General features: G+C 25.4%; 2 protein-coding genes across 2 annotated transcripts; one reads left to right on the top strand and one right to left on the bottom strand.

Annotated features, from left to right (window-relative positions):
* Nucleotides 1-819: 819 nt before the first annotated feature.
* On the bottom strand, nt 820-1826 carry K460DRAFT_303299 (Cyanovirin-N). The gene is made up of 3 exons (XM_040929936.1): nt 1401-1826; nt 1166-1348; nt 820-1111 (listed from the first exon to the last, which is right to left on the bottom strand). The coding sequence occupies exons 1-3, from the start codon at nt 1531-1533 to the stop codon at nt 1107-1109; spliced, it is 321 nt and encodes a 106-aa protein (XP_040793838.1). The 5' UTR covers nt 1534-1826; the 3' UTR covers nt 820-1106.
* A 16216-nt stretch (nt 1827-18042) lies between these two features.
* K460DRAFT_423888 (uncharacterized protein) lies at nt 18043-18242 on the top strand (the record flags this gene model as incomplete). The annotated part of the gene is made up of 1 exon (XM_040938211.1): nt 18043-18242. Exon 1 carries the CDS (start codon nt 18081-18083, stop codon nt 18240-18242), a length of 162 nt encoding a protein of 53 aa, XP_040793837.1. The 5' UTR covers nt 18043-18080.
* Between the last annotated feature and the right edge of the window lie 9157 nt (nt 18243-27399).

Here is a 27399-nt window from a genome sequence, read left to right as displayed (position 1 = left end):
AGGTGCATTCAGATTGCCGATTTAAGACTAACTGCAGCTATCGGCTTCTCTAGTGCCCAGTGCATGTGAAAACATCCACTTCTATAGGATTGCATTGAGACTTGCACTCACACAGGCGCTAGATAGACGAACAACGATTCATTGGAGACGTAAATTGTGGGCCCCGTATCAAGGATACTTGCAATGTGCGGAGTAGTGGGTTCATACGCATGGTAAGTTGGTGTTTACGGAACGCTATAACTCTGACAGTCACAGGGAACGGAACGACTGTATTCAATCAAATAGGAAGATCTGGAACGGCGGATTCCTCGCCTTGACACTAGGAAAGGGGTCATACTTACGTCTGGTATATATGGAATCTTGTTGCAACACCGCTTTTACGATTTGCAGAGAGCTTCCGAGCTTTACAACTTCTTCTTCCCTTATATATGGAAGCCCAACAGTGATGCTTCGATCCGGCATCAGACCTAACTATGAGCTGGAAGAGCTTGGGCTACTAGCGAGGGTAGACTTTCCTGGTGTTGGAAAGAGCCTTATTAAGTCTCCTGGTGAGAGAGCAACTAGAATGCGGTTTGCTGACAAGTGAACGCGAAAGTTGTACTTGGATTTTATGAAGTTTCAAAACGTGGAAGAACAAACGATCATCTTAGCTGGCAGACCGGGGCAAAGAAGAGTCGGCGTAAGAGTACAAAGTTTCACGCACTGGATTTGCTCATAATTTTCGTTCGGCGTACTCGCTTTCGCTCTCTTAGACGAGCGCTTGAAGCAGCATTATGTGAACGATTGAAGAAATCGAGAATAAAGCTTAGTGGATGCGTGTAATCTTCATTAGTAGCGTTAATAAGAATGTCAGTGATTGAACGGAAATGGGTACAAAACCACGAAAGAATGGTGATGGAGGGAACGTGAATCGGCATGGATCGTAATTGTGATTAGCTGGCGAGGGCAAATGTGGAAGAGATGATACGTCCGTTCCGAAAGGGCAATTTTGCAGTGGGTTTGTGTCTCAGCAAAGGGAGGTCGCACGGGTGCAGCAAATGTGGGCATTTCATTCGTGTAGCTCGTCTCTAACCAGGCAGCCCAGTACGTACGTCGACATCGACCTTTCAGTCTAACGAACATGTTAGTGTGTAGGCTACAACAGGCATGGGATAGGGCGACATACTGTACACGAAATTGCCATCGTTATTGGCGACGCGCTCACTTAGGTTAACATCGCGGGTCTGGCCGTTGCCCTCGCCGTCGGTAAGCGTGGCGCGGAGGACAGGAACCGAACCATCTCCTTCGATAGAGAACTCGACGTTCTGCGCCGAGCCCGAAAAGCCTACGCCATCCCACTGGAAGTAGCCTGCGCGCAATTAGCATCACAAAGGGTCGACGTGAATACCATATAGAAGTACCGTTGTCATTGCCAAGGTGGTTGTCGAGATCAATCTCCGAGTCATTCCACTCCCCGTCAACCCTCTGAAGGCGGGCCCTTAGGATGTGGCCATCGTCGATGCGGATATTCTCGGCGGAATAGTGGAAACTCATGTTGAGGTTGGGGATCAAGTAGTGATTTGTTGTGATAGAGCAAGGCTGTCGGAGACTTGAGGAAGAGGAACTTGTTGGAACAGATCTGCTGGAGTTGCAGGCTTTATGGACGATGCATACGCATGACGTTACGCAAACTAGCGGACCACAATGAATGGAGCAGGGTGGTGACTACAAGGCGCGACAAACGGTGTCGCGTACCCCTCGCCAGATCCACCTCGCCATTTGGCACGCGCGACGAACGAAGCCTACCAGACCTCACAGTGGCTGTGGCTAGCCCATTGTAACCCTGGGTGCCGACTTTCGGCTTAAGCTCTTGACTCAGCTAACCCACTGTTATGGCAGGAGCTACGATCGATTGCGTGACACGATGCCCATAGAAAGCACGTTAACAAACGCCGAGTTTACCTCTTGCGTACACAGCCATAAGTATGCGCCGCGTGGCGGTATACGAGTGGCTTAACAAGAGTGGCGTGATATCAGCGTGCATCGTGAGTGGGCCTTGTGCATCGTTAGCAATATTTGCTATGCAAGAGTGTCATGCGTGGCTGTGAAAGTGGATCGCTGGAGGATGGCGCTGCTGCGGGGTATTCTTTCGTAAGATGAGCGTATGCCGGCACCATGTTGCTGGTGTTTTGAGGTACAAAAACCCTGGTATTGGCGGAGCAAGAGCTATCGAGGTTAAGCCGTGAAGCTGCATCTCTTGATCAGAGGCGAAGGTTGGGCGATGGAGAGGTGAAGTTTACCCCAGGTGCACACGCTAAAGTCGCGCTATATGGGCACGGGCCGAAGTATCCCCACCCCACTTTCTTCTCGACCGCAAGTCTGTCTTAGCGACCCTCTTTGAACTCCACGCCTGTTGGCGCTGTAACCTTATTGCAGTTCTTACAGGCGGGAGATCATCTTTGAACGAATCTCACCTTAACATGCCCAGAGGCTGGCTCCTTGCATCGCAGGTTCATGAGATGGCGGCCTGACCGCCCTCTACTCTACGACCTTCTTCGCATGAGTATGAACAGTAATCTGAATTAACTACCTCAATCTTGGCGCGCCCCGCGCTATATCAACTGTATCATTCAGTGCGAGACCGCCCGCAGGCTGTTTCATTGTTTCGTCGGGCTGGCACCAACCTCGTTCATCGACATAGCTACTAGCCAATGAAATGACGGCTCCAATCACAGTACGTGCATAATGTCTTTTGGTAGACTCTTTGGATGGGTATGTACACACTGTAGCCCCACAAGCCAGCAGTATGTGCAAATTGGACTCTATGGATACACAATGCATTGTGGTTCGTCGGGAACAAGGTACAGCCTGCGTAAATTGCCCAATAAATTCCCCCTTTGAAATCACTCTCTTGAAAAGTTGATCCACAAACCGATAAGAATTGATCAAACTATCATGACAGCTCGCAGGATCGTGCCAACTCGTGTCTCGGTAGCCCAGGCTAGCGACGTGCCCGATAATGACACACCAAGGCAAACTGTTCCTACTGACTTCGATCAAATCAAGGCAATTTTGTTCTCTGGATAGGGACCCTATTAAACTATTACGCATTAATCTTATTATTAATAACTAATTAAACCTTAGCTTTTTGGCTGCTTTAGGCTGCTATAATAAATATATAAATTATTATAATCGCGAATACTGCAAATACTATAATATTATAATACTATAATACTATAATTACTGCAATTACTACAATTTTATAAAGTAGAATACTAATAATTAAACTAATGCAAAATAGATTATATTTAACAGTAAAAACTATAATGCTAAAATTTTTTATACTGCTAAATTTTGTAATATTAAATGCTTTATATTTTAAATTTCCTGCAATAAGCAATTAATAGCCTGCAATTTACTACTATTATTTTTATAACTACTTTATAATAAGCTTTACTGCTTATATAAAAATAATAGTACTAATATACTGCGCAATACTAGGCTTATAGTACTAAATATTATTTAATTTTTTTATATTGCTATATTACTATATTGCGTGTTATAATAACTATCTACTTGCTAATATACAAGTACTTTTTTAGCCTTTTCTACTACTAAAAACTAGTAATAAATTTTTTTTTAGTATTTGTTGCCTGCTTTTTAGCTAGCTTTTCTAGCATTTGCTGCTAGTTAATAAAAAAAAACTTATTTAGTAATTTTAGCTATTTTATAATAATTTAGTAATTTAAATATATTATTATATAGCTGCAATAACTACATACCTTAAATATACAAGTTTTTAATATAAGATTAAAAGAGCTTTAGCGCTTTTAATAAATCTAGCTTTTGCTAATTATTATTAATACTAATTTTTTTTTTACGCTTTATAGTTGCAGCATTTAAATAATTAAAATCTATTTTATTAATAATTAAAAGTAGATATACAGTATTTACGCAACAGTTAGCAATATACAATTAGTAAATATATAATAAATTAATTTTTAGTAGGCTATAATATAAGAATAAGCTTTATTTTTAATTATTTTTATATTAAATACTATTACAAATAACTATTGCATTAAATAACTATTACTATTAAAAAAGCATTGCAAGATTTTATTAAAAACTAGTACTTTAAAACTATAATATTTTATATACTATGCACTAAAAAATTGCTACTACTAAATTATTATTATTTCTATAATTAAAAGTAAAGTCGACGCTAGAGCAGATTATACTACGCAGTAAGAGAAATCAGTATAAAAATTACAGTTTAGGTGCTATACTTAGCACCTTAATATAGTATTAAAGCAGTAAAGTTTACACAATACTAAGTTAGCTAAATAGATTATTAAAAAACTTTTAATAATTACTATTAGCAGCCCTAATACATTATTATCTAAAAATTATAGTAACAGAACTATAAATTCCTTAATAATAACTAAGTTATTTAGGCATTGCTAGGCAGCTTTAAGTTTTAACTATAAACTATTATTAAAGCATAAATAAATCTTTAAACTAAAATTTAAGCAAGCTTTAGTTTAGTAGTAAGCTTGCGCCTTAATAGCTAATACTTTTTTACAATTAGTAATAGCTTGCGCAATAAACGTAATTTCTATAAAGTATATAAAGTAGAATTTGCAATTAAAGCTTATAATTATATATTATTACTTATTATATAATTGTATTATTGCGCGTTTTATAATTATATATAAGCAAGAAGTTAAAAGTTTAAATAGTAAAAGTCTAAATATATAAGTAGTAAAGCACACATTTGCGCGCTTATTTTATAAATTAAAATTTATTTTTATCCTAACTTTTAAGTTTTCTATTTCCTACTTCTATTTCTATATTAAATATAAATAATATAATGCTAATAAATAAACTTGTGTATACAGGCCTGCAAATTGCTATTATAGCTAGCAATACTAGCTATAAGCTATTAATAGTTGCCTAGTACAAGTTGCTGCTCCTTAACTATTTTAAGCTAGTAAATAGTAACTGTTAGTACTATAAAAAAGTATGTAAATACTTTAAAGTTAATTTTTTTTCTTATAGTAGGCTCTTTTTACCCTGCCTAGTTAATTTTAACCTTCTAGCATTTTCTTATAATAAGCTAGTTATAACTAAGCAGCAGTAATACGCAACTCTTTTTATAGTTAGCTGCTATATAATAATGCAAAACTTTAACTTTAGCCGCGACTAGGCTGCTTTTATTAAAAACTAAAAAAATAAGCTTCTGCAGCTTATAGAAGATATTAAAAGTAATATAAAGCTTGCAGCATATTAGAAAAAGTTTTTTAAAAACTACAGTTACTAGTAGTATAATAACTAGAAAATACAGCTTCTTAAAATAGTTAATTTAGTGTGTAAGTAGATATAAGCAATAAAGCAAGCAATAAAGCAGAAAAGTAAGTAATAATAATTTAGATATACTATAAACAATAGCTTGCGTAGGCGAAAAAAAAGAGCAAAAAAGTAATTAAGTATTTAGGCTAATATTACAGGAAAAGTTATTATTATTATTATTATTATTATTATTGTTGGCGTTGCTGTTATTGCCTAAAAGCCTAGTATTAGTTAGCTATTTAACAGTTTAATATTACGCTAAATATTTAGACATGTACTTAGAAGCTGTTAAAAAAAACAGCGCTTTAACAGTTAAAGTTACATTGTTAAGAGTTAAAAGTTTGTTGCTTAGCAATTCTAAAAATAAAAGTATATAATATATAGTAAAAATACTAATAATATAAGCTATTAATAACACATTAGGTCCCGTCTTTGCGGGCTAAATTATTATTATAAAAATTTTATAAAATTTTTACAATTTTTTGCTTTTGCACTTTATATTTTTTTTTTTTTTTTTACTTTCTACTTTCTTGCTTTCTGCTCTTTATATAAGGTATTAGAAATTTTTGTTTTTAAAAGCTATTAAATATACTATATAGTACTGTCTCTACTTGCAGTATTTTTTTTTTATTAAAAAAAAATATCCTTTTAAACTAATAATTATTTTATAAAATTTTATATAAATAATAATATTTTTTTATAAACTAAGTATATTGCGTACTTTTTATTAAATTAACTACTTTTTGCAAGCTGCAAATAAACAGCTTGCAATACACTATAGTATATTTTTTTTTAAAATATAATTTAATATAATAAATTAGCATAGATATATAGATTTTATTATATATAGTACTGTTGTCTTATTATTAAATAGCTGCCTAAGCGGTTTTAGTCTTCTTTTAAAAAAAAAAAAAGGCAATTTTATAGCCTTTTCGTAATATTTTTAATACTCTTATTAAGGATTTAAAGTTAAAACATATTAGTTGTATTATTAAAAATGCTACTTAAGACTAGTCGACTTACAAAGGCCTACTTATTTATACTGTATACAATAAGGAGTTTTCTAGCATTAGCGAGGTTTATTAGGCAAAAGGTAGGGCTGTATTTCCCCTGGGAATATTTTACAAAATGCAGATATTAGTTCTAAAACTTAATAGTTGCAATATTAGTATATTTGCATTTTTTTTGCATATTACTAATACACTTCGAAGTATTAGTGCGCGAGCTAATTAGTTAATTATAACTACAAAGCTACGCATTATAATCTACTACAGCAATTAACCCCTAGACAAGGCCTTTTACTCTATTTTTGGAATTAGCTTTTCTAGTAGCAAATAGTTTATTGCTAATTTCAGTTTTAAGCAATTTAGAATTAAAAGTAATAGCTGGCTTAGTAGCAAGGCAGAATATCTCGAGTATTACACTAAAAATAGCTCTTACCAATTGGCCACTAATAATAATATAGCTGAACTAGGGGATAATAAGCTAGAAAATAAACACACTCTTGCTATTGCCGAAATTGTCAAGATTATATATAAAGAGCTTAATTAAGAAATTTATAAAGCAATGCCTTAACAAAAGCGCAAGGTATAGATTAAAACCCGTACTAATAAGTTTTTTAAGCAATTTAACTTTAAGGACTAAGCATTTGCAACTTATACAAGGCGAGATATTTCTCTAAAATTATTAATTTCCTTTTTGTTTTTTTTTTTTATTTTTCTTAACTTGCACGCAAAAGTTCTACTATATTGTAAATATTGCTAACTTGCCCTACTAGGATGCTAACAATAGTAACATGTTTATTTAAAAGTATGTGCTTGCATAAAAAATTGCTTTTAGGTTACTAACAAAGTCTATTAAACTTATTAAATCTACAATACTGTTAGTTTTTCAGTATAATCCTACTGTATTTATTCTAGCCTTAATTTAATTTGTTTTTATGCTATATTTTCTAACGCAATTTAGTTCTAAATTTGTACCTGCAACTATATAATGCAATATTTCTCTTTATACAACTTGTAATTCTTCCCTTAGTTTATTTCTACAGTCTATTATTACTGCGGAACTTTTAGTGCACTCTATTAATATATTTTAATAATATAGTATACCTACATATATAGTATTAGTAATAATATAGAAAAATAGTTGTTACTTTTGTATTTTATTAACCTTGAGTCTCTCGATTGCTAAAGATCTAATATGCCTTAATATTAGCATTTTTAGAGGAACTATTATTAACTACTACAAGTTAAATCTACTTTAATATAATCTTACTAAGCAATATTACAATAATTATAGATAGCTTTTTCTATAACAATTTACAATAGATAAAAAAGCATATATATACAGTAAAAAGTATTGTAGAGCAAGTATAGTAGCTAAAATAGGTTTAGTAAGGATGTTATAGATTACAAGAAAAAAGCAAAAAGCATCCCAAAATATATTTACTACAATTAGCCGGCATTTAATAAGTTTTAGAAAGCTTTTAGAAACTAAAAGCATTAAGCAGGCTTAAATACAGGTTTACTAAATTAAATTAATTATTTGCAATAATGCGGAGGGAAGATGTAGGTAATACGTTCTTGTAAAGGATATTTTTTTAGCTAATTAGTAATTAATCTGTTTTAATCTAGAGGCTTAATATAAACTTTAAACCCAGTTTTTAAATATTTAAAATAAAAATAAAGTGCAAATATGCATAGTATAAATGCTAGTAGCGCACAGACTTTTTGTACAGCTGTATATTAATTGCAACTTGCATTTAACGCTCTAGACATAGCGCACTATATTATAAATATTCTTATTAATAAAATTACTTTAAGCTTTATGTGCAGATAAATACTAAAAGCTTTGCGCTAGGCAAATTTTTTAAACTAATAACTTGCTTCTTGCGTTTGTCGCGCAGCAGAGTTAAGTTAAAGTTATAAATACTCCTAACCCAACTTTTAGCTAAACTGCTAACTTCTTACTAATAGCTTGTAGGTATATTTACCTGCTATAATAAATTTAGCTATATTAATTTTTATTTAGCTCTGCGCTAAACTTGCAGAGCAAGCTAATTTTCTATACTACATCCTACTTAATAAAGTTAAAACTAAAGCCCTTTACAATCCTAACGCAATCTCTTCTGCTATTCTATTTAGGTATATCTGTAACTAGGAAATTAGTGCTAAATGTACTGTTTAGATTTATTTCTACCTAGCAGTTTGCACTAGCGGCTACGTAAAAATCTAGTTTTACTTTTACAATAGAAGCAAGCATCGCGCAAAGTATAATGCAGAAATTATTAATAAAAATATTTTAAGCTATTCCGCAGCTTTTAATATCCTAAGCAAGTAGTCTAAAGCTAAATTAATAGCGCTCGCGAAATACTATTTCTTGGAAAAAATAGTAAAAACGCAAAGCAATTAAAACAAAATAAGCTTTAGTATGCTTATTACTACAACTTTTAAAACTAAGCTACAAACTATATACTGCGAGTTTAGAGATAAGGTAAAAAAAATTAAAAAGTTATAAATTGCTATATTGCAATTAAAAAGCATAATTAGAAAAAAGGAAGCATACAAAAGTTAAAATAATAAAGAAAGTAACTTTAGTAAAGCCCCTTTAGGCTTCCTAACTAATAATTTTAAACACGTAGTAGAAAAAATAATACTAAATAGTAAGCTTAATGCAAAAGCAGATAAAAGTCTTTGCATTACTAATAATACTAATATAACATATAATAAATTAGTTAAGACTATAGTAGAGCTAAACGACGAATAGGATAGGATTAAAACAGAAACTACAGTAATTAAAGAAAAAATTATAGCTTTAGAAGCAAAGCAAAAAAAGTAGGAAAAATAGGAAAAGTAGGTTAACAGCTGCAAAGTGCGCTTATTTGCGGGAATAACAAAAGTTACAGTATTTAACTTAAAGATAGATATTAAGCGTTTATAAGTAAAAAAGCATTAGAAGTTATTATAACTTAAAATGCAAACAAAGCTAGGTACTTTTTATAAAAAGCTATAGCCTTTTCCTCTAAAGTCCCCGGCTAGATAATCCCTCTACAACTAGAAAATGCTTAGTTCCTAGTTATTTCCTATTGCCTACTCCGCCTATTTCCACATATATACCTAAATAAATTCTAACTAAACTATAAATTAGTAATAGCTTAATACCCGAACTATAACAACCCTTTTTTTATAATAAGTTAATAATCCTTTTTATACAAAGTTAAAGCATAATCTCTATAAAAATACTATACTTCTTAATTTTTTTTTCTTTAAGCGCGCAACCTTCCTGCGCTAGAACAAGCTAAAGCTAGCCGCCCCAGACTGTATTCTATCCTGTAATATAATAGAGGAAAATAACTAACTTTGGATATACTTTACTCTGCACTACAAAAATAACTAAATAGTTTTATTCTATACTTTAAAGGGCGCCTAACAAAGTGCAAGTTTTATTTGCTCTATTTAAATTAAGGAAGTTGCACTTGCATTATAGCTGTTTAAGCACGCTTGGGACTAGTTTTATATTATATTAATTGCTAAGTATGTTATTATCTACTAAGAAATTAATAATATCTTAAAATACTAGCTCTTAGTTATATTTTTTAAAGGGGATTTTATAAGCGCGTTTTAGGACTATTAAGCTTTATATATACAAATACAAGTAATAGGGGAAAGCGCCGCGAAGATTACTGCGAAACTTAAAATAATTTCTTTGCAAACTATTTATACTTTTTCCCAAATTACTAGCATTAGAAACCCTTAAAAGCGCGCGCCTAGACAAATTTCTAATATAATAATTTATAATAGCCTAATCGCCTTTTAACCTACTCCTAGTTACTTACTCTATATTAGTAATCTTCTATACGTCTAAGTAGCGTTGATTAAAATATTATAGTAGTTAGTATATTACTTCCTAAGTTTAAAAAAAAGCATTAGACAGAAAAATTAAAAAAGTAAAAAATAAAAAGTTGGAAATTGCAGCATAAGTAGCGGTACTACAAGTAACTTTATATATAGTTAATAATCAAAAGTAGTAAATAGAAGAGGAGAAAGAGAAGCTGCGTATAGAAAAAAAGCTTTAACTAAGCTTTTTAGAGTAAAAAGAGCAGCTAGATTTTAGTTTTAAGGCGGGTAGGTAAATAGAACGCAAAACGCTACAGATAAAGTAAAGTAAAAATAGCAAGGTAGATCTGCATATTTAAACCCCTAAAGCGCTACTTAATATTACTGTTATAACAGGCAATAGCAAGTTTATAATAAAAGACACACTATACAAACTTACTTATAGTTTAATTTAATAATATCCCTTTTTATTGTAGAGCTATCTTGTTGTTTAAGTAAAAGAAAAGAAACTAGTTCTTTACACTTTCTATACAGTTATAGCATTAAATTATTATATCTGCAGCAGCTTTTCTTCGCATTAGCTTTATTTTTATAGTAGCTTTTTTAAGGAATTAGATTCTTAGCTACTAGGTATATTTTATAGTAAGCACTGTAAGTTGTATTTACTTTAGATGTGTTCTTTCCTTCTACGCGAACGCGACTGCAATTAGATTATAAAAATAAAACTAAAGCGCGCCTAAAATTATTTAACTATAGAAAGAGTTCTAAATGTGCTATAAACAAACTATTCTATACAAAACTTAATACTTATAGCGCTAAACCTTAGAGCCTTATTTATAAGAGCTATAAGAGGATTTTTAAAGCGCTTGCGCCCTAGTTAAGCTATTGCTAGTTTCTGTAAAAGTACTTTAAGTGCAGAAGTGTTTGTAATTATATTAATTCTTCTAGGATAGGCTCTATTTTTAAAATAGTTGCTAACTATGGTTCCAAACCTTATACAAGAGCTATAAGCACTTAAAGTATATTTTACTTTATTTAATTTAATACTAAAATATATCCTAACTAATAGCCTAGGATTTTTTTTTATACTACAACTCCTAGGTTGCTCTATTGCAACGCGCGATGCCTATCCCTATTAAAGTATCCTAGGTACTTAGCGCAGTTAGCTTACTAAATCTAGAAGCTATTTTTATAGCCTATATACCTACTTTGCGTAGGCTCTTAATATATCTACTATATCTTAATGCTAAGATTAAAGCTGTACTAGATTTAGATTATCCCTTTAGTAGAAACTATTGCTATTTTAATAAGCGCATTTACGTAAGCAATATTATACAAAACTGCAATATATTTACGCATACTTTAAAAAAACTATATATACTATTGTATTTTATAGTTACAACTACAAAGGTAATAACCTTAGTCCCTTTTCGGCTAAAGATATTGTAAAAAAGATTATTTAAAGCAACAAGTCAGCTAACAACAGTATAAAAATAATAGCGCTAGCTCTATACTATTTTGTTAAGCTAGGTATTGCGAATATGCGCCCCTGTGTATTCTTAAGTACTTATAAAAGTGTTCTAGTATTTTTGTGTCTTAATTTTAAGGAACGGAGCTAGAGTCGTCTGCTTGTAAAGCTCCCTATTTAATTTAACTTAAGTAATGCTTAAAGCAAATTATTAAATAGCTTTAAGAATAATAGCTTTCTACTACTAAGTTACTAAACGCGATTAGTTAATGTTGCGCCTTACTAAAGCATTGTTAGTATTTATATTTTTAAAGTTCTTAAAGTCTCTTTAATATACGCGTTCAATTTCTTCTGCCTAAAGTAGTTTATAGCTTTTAACTATAGTTTCCTAACTAGCCTATTTTAATAAAAATAATGCTAGCTTTAGTTACTTAATCTCTGCTCTTGCATTTAACTAAATACTATAAGCTAAATTTTAAAGTTTTTTTATTTTTTTAAGCGCTTATAACGTACTTCTATAACAAGTAGTTAGTTAGGACGAGTAGTTAGTTTCTGCTAAGCCCCTACTAAAACCTACTATTGCCTATAGTATATTGTAATAGATTAATATAATAATATATTACTAGCTTAGAAAGAATATTAAATATAAAATATAATTTAAACTATTAAATAAAATGCAAATTTTTTAATTTATTGCGCTATAAAATACTATAATATATTTAAATTAATACTTAGAAAATAACTTGCTAGAACTACTTTTTAATACAACTATACGCCTAATTTAATAAAGCTTACTATAGTAAAAAAAAAAAAAATTATTAATTATATACTTAACTTTACTGTAAAAAAATACCCGCCTAAGCTTACTAAAATTAAAAATATAGCTAATTTCTTACTTATTAAGTATTACTAAAACTTAGTTAGTTTAAAATAGGCTAATATATTTATTAAATACTAGCTTAAGCTTAAAGTAAAATTTAATTAAAAGTATAATTATAAGAAAATTTTTTGTAAAAATCCTAATACTATACAAAACTAATTTTAGCTAGTGCAGAATATAAAAGCAAAGTATAGTATTATAAATAAAAATATTTACAACTTTAATAAAACAGGCTTTATAATAAGTGTAATATTAACTAAAGCTATTATTATAAGCTTTAACTATTAAGAATAGGCAATAATAGTACAGTAAAATAATTAAAAGTAAATAATAGTAATTTAGAATATTAGCGCAGCTAATTAAATAATTTTACTTTTTATTATTTTTGCAGGCAAGCACTACCTCTCTGCCTAGTATAAAAAAAATAGCCTGCTTTAAAATTAAACTATTACTATTTTTATAAATAGCTAAATAACTAATAAGTATAATTTTAAATAAATAAAGTACTTTAATAAGTATACAAAAGAGCGTACTATTAGCGCGCATTATTTTTTAATTATAAATAGCTATAAAAATTATAACTTAGTTAAGTTCTACTAATACTGCAAAAAAAAAATATTATTACTTTCTATATACTTCTACATTTGTCGCACTTACTATAGCTACTTAATATAAGCTATTTTGCCTTTTTAAAAAAAGTATATAAGTACTAAGCCGAAATTTTAATACGCAACTGCATTAATTATATTATTAAAATTAAATTTTTACTATACTTTAAAGCTGCTTTTAACGCTACTATTATAAAAAGCAATATTTTAAAAAGCTTTTAAAGTGCTAGCTTAGTACTACTTAATTTAAAAGCTATAATATTAAAGCTTAATATTTAGTTATATACTTTACTATTAACGTATTATACAGGCGAGTTAGTCGCTTAGTTAAGTTAGTTACAATGCTAAAACCCTACTAAAATTAGTAGTTTTTTACTATTAAACGCGATGCCTTAATACAATAATATATAATTTTTTTTAAAAAAAAACTAAATATAGTTTGCAGTTTAGGCTTTAAAATATAATATAAATTTTTTTTAATAAAAGGCTGCGCGGATCTATAGCATTTTTTAAATAATATTTAGTAATTAACTAAAAAGAAAGCTTCTACAACACAATACTAGGCCTAACAAAATAAGGCTTTTTTTAATAAAAGAAAAAATAATTATTTAGCATATATTTTACTTTAAAAACTGAAGATTTCCGCCCTAACTAGCTGCTATAAATAATATAGCTAATACTTTGCTAGCTAAATATAGGCAACTACTTATTAGTAAAAATTAAGCTAGCATATTTATTAGATAATATTTACAATTTAGTACTAAAACTTTTTAAAAGTATAATTACTAAAAAGTTTTATATAAAGATCCTAAGCTTATACAAAGCTAGTTCTAATTTATAGAAAATATAAAAGCTAAGTATAGTATTTAAAATAAAAATATATATAACTTTAATAAGATAAGCTTTATAATAGGCTAGATATTATATAAAACTATTGTTTTAAGTGCTAACTATTAAAGACAGCTAAAGATAGTACAGCAGAATAATTAAAAATAAGTAACAGTAATTTAAAATATTAACGTAATAAAATAAGCTATTTTACTTTTTATTATTTTTACAGGCAAGAACTACCTTTTAGCTTAGTATAAAAAAAATAGCCTACTCTATAATTAAGTTATTATAGTTTCTAAAAATAGCTAGATAATAAATAAGCTTACTTTTAAGTAGTTAAAGCACTTTAATAAGTATACTAAAAAAAAAGTTATTAGTATTTATTATTTACTTATTATTAATAGTTATAAGAGCTACGCATTAGTCTAATTCTAGTAGTACTATAAAAAATAAAAAATTATTACTTTTTATATACTTTTGCATTTATTGCACTTGCTATAGCTATTTAATATAAGTTATTTTGCGCCTTTAAAAAAGGCGTATAAGTACTAAGCTAAAAAATTAATATGCAATAGCATTAACTATATTATTAAAATTAAATTCTTACTGTGCTTTAAACTAGCTTTTAATACTACTATTATAAAAAGCAATATTTTAAGTAGCTTTAAAAGCACTAGTTTAGTTTTTTTTAATTTTAAAGCTGTAATATTAAAATTTAATATTTAGTTGCGTACTCTATTATTACCTACTGTTAAAAACAGTCCTTAAGAGTTAAAAATACTAAGTAATACTTTAGAATTTAAGTTTTAGTTAACGCTAGTTAAAACAAAAATTTAAAAGCACTTAAATAGTTTTTTTATTTTAATAATTAAAGCTTTTAAAAAAATTTTAAAAAGTGCAGCTATAGTCGCGCACAAGCTTATATTAGCGCAGAAAAAAATTACTAAGCTTTAAGCAGCTAATAAAGCTACTATATAATAAAAATTATATAAAAAAAAGCAAGTATAAAAAAAAAAAATTTTTATAGTAAAAAATAATTTTTAACTAATAATTCTAAAGGAATTTAGGGCGCGTAGTAATAAAAAAAAAGTAAAAAAATAAGCGCATACTAAAGCAGGTAAGCCTTTTTAAAAGCGCTATAAATACTATAGTAAAGCTAGGCATAATACATAAATATGCAAGCAAAAAGTAGAAATAATTTTTAAATAAATTAACTTATTATAATTTACTGCTACAGTTTTTTATAGTGCTATACTGTTGTGTATAGTACTAATTTTAGTAAAGTTTTAGTATTGTAACTAACTCGACTAGGCAACTAACTCGCCTGTGTAATATATTACTTACTATTAAAAATAGTGCCTAAAAGTTAAGAATACTTAGTAATACTTTAGAATTTAAGTTATAATTAATGCTTTTAAAAAAGAAAATTTAAAAGCATTTAAATAGCTTTTCTATTTTAATAGTAAATACTTTTGTAAAATTTACTAAAAGTGCAGAAATAATAGCGCATTTAATAGTATTAATATAAAAATAAAATTTTAAGCTTTAAGCTGCTAATAAGGCTACTATACAATATAAATTACACAAAAAGAAGTAAATATAAAAAAAAAAAACTTTTATAGTAGAAGATAGTTTTTAACTAATAATTTTAAAAAAGTTTAAAGCGCGTAGTAATAAAAAAAAAGTAAAAAAAAAAGCGCGCGCTAAAGCAGATAAGCTTTTTTAAAAGTACTATAAATGCTGCAATAAAATAGGGCACAACGCGCGTATATATAAAAATAATATAAAAAATACTATAAATTAATACTATATACTATTAGCTATAGTACAATATACTATAATTGCAATATACTATAAATAATAGTAGGTTTTAGTAGGGGCTTAGCAGAGACTAACTACTCGTCCTAACTAACTACTTGTTATAGAAGTACGTTAGTCTGTACAGCCTAATTAGTTATTTTTTTATTATTTTTTTAAACTATTTAAAAAAAGTTATATATATTTAGTTAGCTATAAACTTAGTTTAGCTAACTAGTCTTTTAAATAACTAGTTAAAAGCTTTTATTTTAGCTACTTTAGTAAGCTTAATACTTAGTATAACTTTTATTATTAATAAATAAATATAAAAAAATAGAAATTTTTTACTTATTATATAATATATTACACAGGCGAGCTGCGCACTTTACTAAAATTTTATTAAAATTTAAACTATATTTATAATACAACGCAATGCTTTAATACAATAACATATAATTTTTTTAAAAAAAAAATTAAATATAGTTTATAGTTTAAGTTTTAAAATAAAATATAATTTTTTTTTAATAAGCTACTGCGCAAATATTTAGTATTTTTTTAAAAATATTTAGTAGTTAATTTAAAAAAATACTTCTACAACGTAATACTAGGCCTAATAGTATAAAACTTTTTTTAATAAAAAAAATAATTATTTAGTATATATTTTACTTTAAAAACTAAAGATTTCTGCTTTAACTAGCTGCTATAAATAATATAGCTAATATTTTACTAGCTAAATATAAACAATTATTTATTAGCAGGAATTAGGCTAGCACATTTATTAAATAATATTTATAATTTAATATTACAACTTTTTAAAAGTATAATTACTAAAAAGCTTTATATAAAAATTTTAAACTTATATAAAGCTAGTTTTAATTTATAAAAAATATAAAAGCTAAGCATAGTATTTAAAATAAAAATATATATAATTTTAATAAAATAAGCTTTTTAATAAGCTAAATATTATATAAAACTATTATTTTAAGTACTAACTATTAACAGCTACAGCGAGGGCAAAGAGGCCCTCTAAAGTTAGTTATAAAAAATTAAGCTGCAAAAATTTGGATTTTTACCTAAGTAGGTAACTAAATTTGGCAAAAAAGAAGAAAAATACAGCTTTTATTATTAGAAACTCAGTTTACTGCATAATATATTATACAAGCAAGTTAGTTGCCTAGTTAAATTAGTTATAATACTAAAATTTTACTAAAATTAGTATTATATATAATAGTATAACGTATTACACAGGCGAGTTAGTCGCCCAGTTAAGTTAGTTATAATACTAAAATTTTACTAAAATTAGTAGTTTTCTACTATTAAACGCAATGTTTTAATACAATAATATACAATTTTTTTAAAAAAAAAACTAAATATAGCTTATAATTTAAGCTTTAAAACGCAATGCGAATTTTTCTTAATAAAAAGCTGCGCAGATCTATAGCGTTTTTTAAATAATACTTAGTAATTAACTAAAAGGAAAGCTTTTATAACACAATACTAGGCTTAATAAGATAAGGCTTTTTTTAATAAAAAAAAAAGTAATTGCTTAGTATATATTTTATTTTAAAAACTAAGGATTTCTGCCCTAACTAGCTGCTGTAAATAATATAGCTAATACTTTGCTAGCTAAATATAGGCAACTACTTATTAGCAGGAACTAGGCTAGCACGTTTATTAAACAATATTTATAGCTTAGTACTAAAATTTTTTAAAAGTATAACTACTAAAAAATTTTATATAAAGATTCTAAGCTTGTACAAAGCTAGTTCTAACTTATAAAAAATATAAAAGCTAAGCATAGTATTTAGAATAAAAATATATACAACTTTAATAAAATAAGCTTTATAATAGGCTAAATATTATATAAAACTATTGTCTTAAGTGCTAACTATTAAAGACAGCTAAAAATAGTGCAGCAGGGTAATTAAAAGTAAGTAATAGTAATTTAAAATATTAATATAATAAAATAAGCTATTTTACTTTTTATTATTTTTGCAGGCAAGAACTACTTTTTAGCTTAGTATAAAAAAAATAACTTACTTTATAATTAAGTTATTACAGTTTCTAAAAATGGCTAAATAATAAATAAGCTTACTTTTAAGTAGTTAAAGCACTTTAATAAGTATACTAAAAGGAAGGTTATTAGTACTTATTATTTATTTATTATTAATAGTTATAAAAGCTATATATTAGTCTAATTCTAGCAGTACTACAAAGAATAAAAAATTATTACTTTTTATATGCTTCTATATTTGTCGCACCTGCTATAGCTACTTAATATAAGTTATTTTATACTTTTAAAAAAAGTATATAAGTACTAAGCTAAAAAGCTAATGCGCAATAGCATTAACTATATTACTAAAATTAAATTTTTACTATGCTTTAAACTAGCTTTTAATACTACTATTATAAAAAGCAATATTTTAAGTAGCTTTAAAGGCGCTAGTCTAGTTTTTTTTAACTTTAAAGTTATAATATTAAAGCTTAATATTTAGTTGCGTACTTTATTACTACTTACTATTAAAAATAGTCTTTAAAAGTTAAAAATACTAAGCAATACTCTAGAATTTAAATTTTAATTAATATTAGTTAAAATAAAAATTTAAAAGCACTTAAATAATTTTTTTATTTTAATAATTAAAGCTTTTAAAAAATTTTTAAAAAGTACAGCTATAGTTGCGCACAAATTTGTATTAGCGCAAAAAAAAATTACTAAGCTTTAAGCAGCTAATAAAGCTATTATATAATAAAAATTATATAAAAAAAAGGAGGTATAAAAGGAAAAAACCTTTATAATAGAAAATAGTTTTTAACTAATAACTCTAAAAGAGTTTAAGGCGCGTAGTAATAAAAAAAAAGTAAAAAAATAAATATATATTAAGGCAGGTAAGCCTTTTTAAAAGCGCTATAAATATTGTAGTAAAGCTAAGTATAATGCGCAAATATGCAAGCAAGAAGTAGAAATAATTTTTAAATAAATTAGCTTATTATAATTTACTGCTATAGTCTTCTACAGTACTATACTATTATATATAGTACTAATTTTAGTAAAATTTTAGCATTATAACTAACTTAACTAGGCGACTAACTTGCCTGTGTAATACGTTAGGTACTTTTATTTATCCTTTTAATTTTTTTTTTTTTTTACTATTTTTTTTATAATATACACATTATTGCTAAATTTGCATAATATATTAACTTTTTTAGCTTTTAAATAAAAAATCTGCCTAATTAGTTTATATAGCTTTAGTAATAAAGCGTAAAAAACTAAGTAAATTTTTTATAATTTAAAAAAGTCTACTTTAAACTCTAATAGGCTATACTAGTCTATTATAATTCTAAGTTTTATATATTTTTAGTTTAGCTTTTTCTTTAATTTTATAAATTATATATTATAATTAGAAACTAGCACTTAGTTTTTTATAGTAAAAAAAATAAATAATTTTTTCTTATTAGTATATAATTTCTAATATTTATTTACTGCTAAGATCTTGCTTTTATAATTTTTTTAAATATTAAATACTTTTGCAGCTACTTATTTTTTAAGTAAATTTTCTTTTATTTAAAAAGTATAGTAGGCTAATTTAGCCTAACTAGATTTATACTGTAATATGCCTAGAAAAGTATAATACTTATAATAAAGTAAAAGCTATTATTATATATAAATTCTATTATAAAAATTTATAAAACTTAATTATTCTGTTCTAATATATAAAAGTACTAAAAATACTATTTTAAAATTTAATTCTGTTTTTTAGTCTGCCTATTTATTTTTAAGTAAAAAGTAAATAAAAATATTCTTTTTAAATTAAAATAGTATTAAAATATATCTTAGTATATAGCTTTTATAAAAAAACTTTTATTTAAAATAATTTTTTTAGTATACTATATAGTTAGATAATTTCCTAAATTTAAACTTAAATAAGGTTAGTACCTATTTAATTTTTTTTAGCTAAAATATAGTATAATATTTTTATTAAATAGTATACTATTATAAATATTATATTATATACTACGCTAGCAAACTTGCTTAAAAATAATTTTATAATAAAGTTTATAGTAACTTTTTTTTATGCCTAATTTAAAAGCAAAAGCAGAGCTAAAAGGCTATAAAAATAGTATTTAGCTACTATTAATTTATAATAGTTTAAATAGTTTTTATAATATTTTTTTATATCCTTTTTTATTTTTTTCTAAGTATAATAGTATTAGAGCTTTTCTAGTATTTTTCTTATGCTAAAATAACTTACTATTAAATTATTATAGTATTTTTTTATTGCTTTTATTTTTTCTTTAACTATAGTTAGTTCCTTTAGTTTAAAATAAAGTATAATAGCCTTTTTTAAGCTATTATAAAGCTCCCTTGCTTTTAATTTTTTAAAAGTAGTTTTTTTTTTTTTTTTTAGTTATATTGCGCTCCTGCATAAAAGCAGGTTTTTTTAATAAATTTTTATTAGCTTTTTAAAACTTTTTTAAGGCCTCTTAAAAATTTATTTAAAATTTACTTTTATTAGTAGAATAAGTTATAACTACTAAAATTAGTAGAGTATTTTTACTTTTATTAGTAAAAATATATTATAAAAATTTTATAAAAATTTTATTATACTTTTACGCTAGTTTTTAAGCTTTTATAATATAATTTAAATGCTTAAATAAACTATTAGCTAAGTTTATAATTTTAAAATAATATTATAAATTAAAATTGTACTAAATAAGTACTAAGTACAACTTTACTTAATAATAGTTAAAAGTTTTAATTTTTATAAACTATTTTAAGTTTTAGTAATTTATTAAAATTTTAAAGTAAATACTTTTAAAATAATAACATTAATATTTTAGATTTTTAACTATCGCAAGCAATTTTTAGTTATATATATTATAATTATACTTAACTGTAATTAGCTTATTTCTATAATTAAAAGTAAAGTTGACGCTAGAGCGGATTATACTACGCAGTAGAAGAAATTAGTATAAAGATTATAGTTTAAGTACTATACCTAGCACTTTAATACAGTATTAAAGCAGTAAAATTTATATAATACTAGGTTAGCTAAATAAATTATTAAAAAACTTTTAACAATCGCTATTAGCAGCCTTAATACGTTATTATTTAAAAATTGTAGTAATAGAACTATAGATTCCTTAATAGTAACTAAGTTGTTTAAGCATTACTAAGTAGCTTTAAATTTTAATTATAAACTATTATTAAAGCATAGATAAATTTTTAAACTAAAATTTAAGCAAGCTTTAGTTTAGTAGTAAGCTTGCGCTTTAATAGCTAATACTTTTTTATAATTAGTAATAGCTTGCGCGATAGACATAGTTTTTATAAAATATATAAAATAAAGCTTGCAGTTAAAACTTATAATTATATATTATTATTTATTATATAGTTGTATTGTCCCTGCAAAAACAGGACCTAATGTATTATTAATAGCTTATATTATTAGTAATTTTACTATATATTGTATACTTTTATTTTTAGAATTGCTAAGCAATAAACTTCTAACTCCTAATATAACTTTAACTACTAAGGCGCAGTTTTTTTTAACAGTTTTTAAGTATATATCTAAATATCTAGTATAACATTAAACTACTATTAAGCAACTAACTAATACTAGGCCTTTAAGCAATAATAATTATAAAATAGTAATAATATTATAAATAATAGCAACGCAAATAATAGTAATGCAAATAACTTTTTTTATAATACAATCCCTTTTGCTCTTCTTTGCCTGCGCCTCCCTTCTATTGCCTAAATTAATTATTTGCTTTTTTAACTTTTTTAAGTATTTATTCTACTTAAGTATTTATATAATTTCTATAGCTGCAAAAAGCTACTGCTTTTAGTTATTAAATTACTAGTAACTACAATAGCGCAAGAATAATTTTTAATATAGTTAAATAAGCTTTTTATTTTAAAAACTTGTATAAATAGTTTTAAACTTTTTTTACTAATTAGTAATAAAAGCCTTTTAGCCTATAATTAAATTATAGTAAAAAGTCTACATCTAATAGCTAACAATAAATATAGCTAATATATTTAATTTTTTTTAGTAAAACTCTTTTTAGTTAAAATAGTTTAAATTTTTAAAAAAAAATAATTAAGTATAAAGTGCTTTAGCATGCTAAAAAGCCTAGTATTTAAATTTTAAAAAATTTATCTAAGCTTATTAAAGTATTTAAATGCTTACTTATACTAGTTTAATATACTAGTTTTATATAAAAAGCTATTTTAGTATAAAGTATTTTTTATAATATTTAATAAAATAATAGGGTAAAAGGCAGAATTAAAGAAATTATTAATAGGCGTTATGTAGATAGCATTAATAAATATTATATAATTATTAATAATTAATATAGCTTGCTGCAAAGGCACAGGCAGATAATTATATAAAAAAAAAAAATTTTTTTATATATATATTGTATCCCGCGAAGACGGGACCTAATGTGTTATTAATAGCTTATATTATTAGTATTTTTACTGTGTATTGCGTACTTTTATTTTTAGAATTGCTAAGCAATAAACTTCTAACTTTTAATAATATAACTTTAACTGCTAAGGCGCTGTTTTTTTTAACAGCCTTTAAGCATATGTCTAAATATCTAGTGTAATATTAAACTGCTAAGCAGCTAATTAATACTAGGCTTTTAAGTAATAATAGCAACGCTAATAATAATAATAATAATAATAATAATAATAACAACTTTTCCTGCAATATTAGTTTAAATACTTAACTACTTTTTTACTTTTTTCTTTTGCCTGTGCAAGCTATTGTTTATAGTATATCTAAATTATTATTACTTGCTTTTCTGCTTTATTACTTACTTTACTACTTATATCTACCTACGCACTAAGTTAACTATTTTAAAAAGCTGTATTTTTTAATTATTATACTGCTAGTAACTATAATTTTTAAAAATTTTTTTTTAATACGCTGCAAGCTTTGCGTTACTTTTAATATTTTTTATAAACTATAAAAGCTTGTTTTTCTAGTTTTTAATAAAAGCAGTTTAGTTGCAGCTAAAGTTAAAGTTTTGCATTATTATATAGTAGCTAACTATAGAAAAAGTTGCGTATTACTATTGCCTAGTTATAACTAGCTTATTATAAAAAAATGCTAAAAAGTTAAAATTAACTAGGCAGAGTAAAAAGAGCCTGCTGTAAGAAAAAAAGTTAATTTTAAAGTATCTGTATACTTTCTTATAGTACTAGCAGTTACTATTTACTAGCTTAAAATAATTAAAAAGTAATAACTTATACTAGGCAACTATTAATAGCTTGCAGCTAGTATTGCTAGCTATAATAGTAATTTACAGGCCTGCATGCACAAGTTTATTTATTAGCGTTATATTATTTATATTTAATATAGAAATAAAAGTAAAAAATAAAAAACTTAAAAGTTAAAATAAAAATAAGTTTTAATTTATAAAATAAGCGCGCAAATGTGTGCTTTACTACTTATATATTTAGACTTTTACTATTTAAACTTTTAACTTCTTGCTTATATATAATTATAAAACGCGCAATAATACAATTATATAATAAGTAATAATATATAATTATAAGCTTTAATTGCAAATTCTACTTTATATACTTTATAGAAATTACGTTTATTGCGCAAGCTATTACTAATTGTAGGAAAGTATTAACTATTAAAGCGCAAGCTTACTACTAAACTAAAGCTTATTTAAATTTTAATTTAAGAATTTATCTGTGCTTTAATAATAGTTTATAGTTAAAACTTAAAGCCGCCTAGTAATGCCTAAACAACTTAGTTACTATTAGGGAATCTATAGTTCTGTTACTACAATTTTTAAATAATAATATATTAAAGCTGCTAATAGCGATTGTTAAAAGTTTTTTAATAATTTATTTAGCTAACTTAATATTGTGTAAACTTTACTGCCTTAATACTGTATTAAAGTATTAGGTATAGTACTTAAACTGTAATTTTTATACTAATTTCTCCTACTGCATAGTATAATCTGCTCTAGCGTCGACTTTACTTTTAATTATAGAAATATATATATTGTATATTTAGAACTGCTGCTTGCAGTTTTTTACTTTTAACTATTACAAGTTTTATTACTAATTATATAAAATATTACAGCCTATAATTCTTATAAGCTAACTTGCTAAACTAGAATTTTAATTAATATTTTATATACTATTACTAATTGCTTACTTTTATTTAAAAAATTATGAGTTAAAGCGTAAGTTTATAATTGTACTAAGCTCCTAATACTAAGCTAAAAATTTATCTGTATTTTTACAATAAATTGTAGTAAAAATTTAAAATTTAAGCACTTAGCATTGCCTAACAAGTTAGTTACTATTAAAATTTAATAATTATATTACTACAATTTTTAAATAATAATATATTAAGTTTATTAATAGTAATTGTTAAAGGTTTCTTAATAATTTATTTAGCTAGCCTAGTATTATATAAATTTTATTGCTTTAATACTATAATAAAGTGCTAGGTATAGTACTTAAACTATAATTTTATACTAACTTCTTTTATTGCGTTATATAATCCGCTCTTGCGTTAATTTTACTTTTATTTATAGAAATAGTTGTATTGTTGCGCGTTTTATAGTTGTATATAAGCAAAAAGTTAAAAGTTTAAATAGTAAAAATCTAAATGCGTAGGCAGCAAAGCATACATTTGCACACTTATTTTATAAATTAAAATTTATTTTTATTTTAACTTTTAAATTTTTTATTTTTTACTTCTATTTTTATTTTAAATATAAATAATATAATACTAATAAATAAATTTGTGCATATAGGCCTGTAAATTATTATTATAGCTAGCAATACTAGCTGCAAGCTATTAATAGTTGCCTAGTACAAATTACTACTTTTTAATTATTTTAAGCTAGTAAATAGTAACTGCTAGTACTATAAAAAAGTATATAAATACTTTAAAATTAATGTTTTTTCTTGCAGCAGGCTTTTTTTACTCTGCTTAATTAATTTTAATTTTCTAGCATTTTTTTATAATAAGCTAGTTATAACTAAGCAGTAGTAATATATAATTTTTTTTGCAGTTAACTGCTATATAATAATACAAAATTTTAACTTTAGCTGCAACTAGGCTGCTTTTATTAAAAATTAGAAAAATAAGCTTTTGCAGCTTACAGAAGATATTAAAAATAATATAAAATTTATAGTATATTAAAAAAAGTTCTTTAAAAACTATAATTACTAATAGTATAATAATTAAAAAATGCAGCTTCTTAAAACAGTTAACTTAGTATATAAGTAAATATAAGCAGTAAAGCAAGTAATAAAGCAAAAAAGCAAGTAATAATAATTTAAATATACTATAAATAATAGCTTGCGCAGGCAAAGAAAAAAAGCAAAAAAATATTTAAGTATTTAAGCTAATATTACAGGAAAAATTATTATTATTATTATTATTATTATTATTATTATTATTATTATTATTATTATTATTATTATTATTATTATTATTATTATTGGCGTTGCTGTTGTTGCCTAAAAGCCTAGTATTAATTAGCTATTTAATAGTTTAATATTATACTAAATATTTAGATATATGCTTAAAAGCTATTAAAAAAAACTGCGCTTTAGCAGTTAAAGTTATATTATTAAAAATTAGAAGTTTATTGCTTGGCAATTCTAAAAATAAAAGTATATAATACACAGTAAAAAATACTAATAATATAAGCTATTAATAACATATTAAGTCCCGTCTTCGCGGGGTAATTAGCTTATATAAGTAAAAATTTATTAGTTTTTATTAGTTTATTTTGCCTTTTTCTAAAATAAACTAGCTTAAAATACTTAAAATTGCGCTACTTAAAGTATTTACTTTAACTTTTATTTTTTTATCTTTTTTAAAGTAAGCTAAAATTAAAATTTTTAAAAAAATATTTTTTAGCTTTTAAAAAGCCTGCTTGCCTTCTAGTTTTATATTTAAATACTAATTTTTTTTTTTTTTTTTTGTAGGCTGCCTTAAGCCGCACCTAGCCCTTTTTAAATTATTTTAATTAATAGTAAAACTATTTTAAAAAATCTAGTAATAAATTTCTAATAGTAATTTATAAAACTAATAAATACTTAAATATTATATACAGTTTTTAGCAATAGCTATTTTTAAATTATTTTAATATAGTTTTAATTAATACTAACTTTTTCTAAACTAACTATATAGCCTAAATACTTAATATATTAAGTATACTATTCGCATTTATTAAGCTTTATATATAGTTTAGCTTTATATAGCTTTTATAAAAAAAAATTTATATAAACTATATACTCTTCTTTTATATCTAAAAAAATTAAAATATTATTAAAATATATAATATAAATTACATTAACTAGCCTTACTAAAATTTAGTTAATATAAGCCTAAAATTGCGTAAAAGTATTTGTAAAGCTAAAAAGTATTATTATATATTTAAAATAGCTATATTTTATTTCTATAAATAAAAGTAAAGTCGACGCCAGAGCAGATTATACAATGTAGTAGGAAAATTTAGTATAAAATTACAGTTTAGGTACTATACTTAGTACTTTAATACAATATTAAGGCAGTAAAGTTTACACAATATTAGGCTAGCTAAATAAATTATTAAGACTAATAATTGCTATTAGTAAACCTAATGCGTTATTATTTAAAAATTATAGCAATATAATTATTAACTTTTAATAGTAACTAACTTGTTTAGGCAATACTAGGCGGGTTATATTAAACTAAAATAGGGCATTTAGTCAAGTTCTTAAGCTAATATTAAAAACTTAGTTTAATAATAAGGCGCTTTAACTAATATTTTCTTAAATAAAAGTAAGCGACTTAATTAGTAACAGCATATAAAGTATTAATTAAAGTTCTAGTTTAGCAAGTTAGCTTGCAAGGAAACTTTAAAATTATAAACTATAGTTTTTAATAAATTGCAATAGTTAATAGTTAATAGTTAAAAGTAAAGAGCTATAGGCAGCAGTTCTAAATATATAATATATATATAAAAAAATACTTTTCTTTTATACAATTAGCTTTTTATACTTTTATAGCAAGCTATATTAACTACTAACTAATAGAATGCGAGCCCTACTAACAAAGTTTATATAATACTTATTAACAATTTCTTTAACGCTGCCCTTTGTCCTATTATTTTTTTAATATTTGCAATAAAATTTAAACTTTAAAATACTATTATTTATAAAACTAGTATATTAAACTAGTATAAGTAGGCGTCTAAGTGCTTTAATAAGCTTAAATAAATTTTTTAAAACTTAAATACTAGGCTTTTTAGCATACTAAAGTACTTAACAATTAATTACTTTTTTTTTTTAAAAATTTAGATTCTTTTAACTAAAAAGAGCTCTGCTAAAAGAAGCTAGATATATTAGTTATATTTATTGCAGGCTGCTAGATGTGGATTTTTTACTGCAGTTTAATAGCTTTTTAAAAAGCTTTTATTACTAATTAGTAAAATAAATTTAAAAAGCTTTATGCAGCTTTTTAGCGCAAAAAGCGTATTTAGGACTTATACTAAAAAGCATTTTTGCGCTATTGCAGTTACCTGCAATTTAATAATTAAAAGTAATAGTTTTTTATAGCTGTAGAAATTGTACAAATACTTGGGTAAAATAAATACTTTAGAGGGTTGGAGGCG

This window comes from Cucurbitaria berberidis (assembly GCF_010015615.1).
Source record: "Cucurbitaria berberidis CBS 394.84 unplaced genomic scaffold K460scaffold_1, whole genome shotgun sequence".
NCBI lineage: Eukaryota > Fungi > Ascomycota > Dothideomycetes > Pleosporales > Cucurbitariaceae > Cucurbitaria > Cucurbitaria berberidis.
The sequence above is the reverse complement of the archived record's forward strand: the minus strand, read 5'-3'. Positions and strand labels throughout refer to the sequence as shown.

Coding starts and splice junctions, on each gene's coding strand:
- K460DRAFT_303299 (XM_040929936.1), bottom strand. CDS start 1,533: ATGAGTTTCCACTATTCCGCCGAGAATATCCGCATCGACGATGGCCAC. Junction 1,349..1,400: donor CCACCTTGGCAATGACAACG/GTACTTCTATAT, acceptor AATTGCGCGCAG/GCTACTTCCAGTGGGATGGC.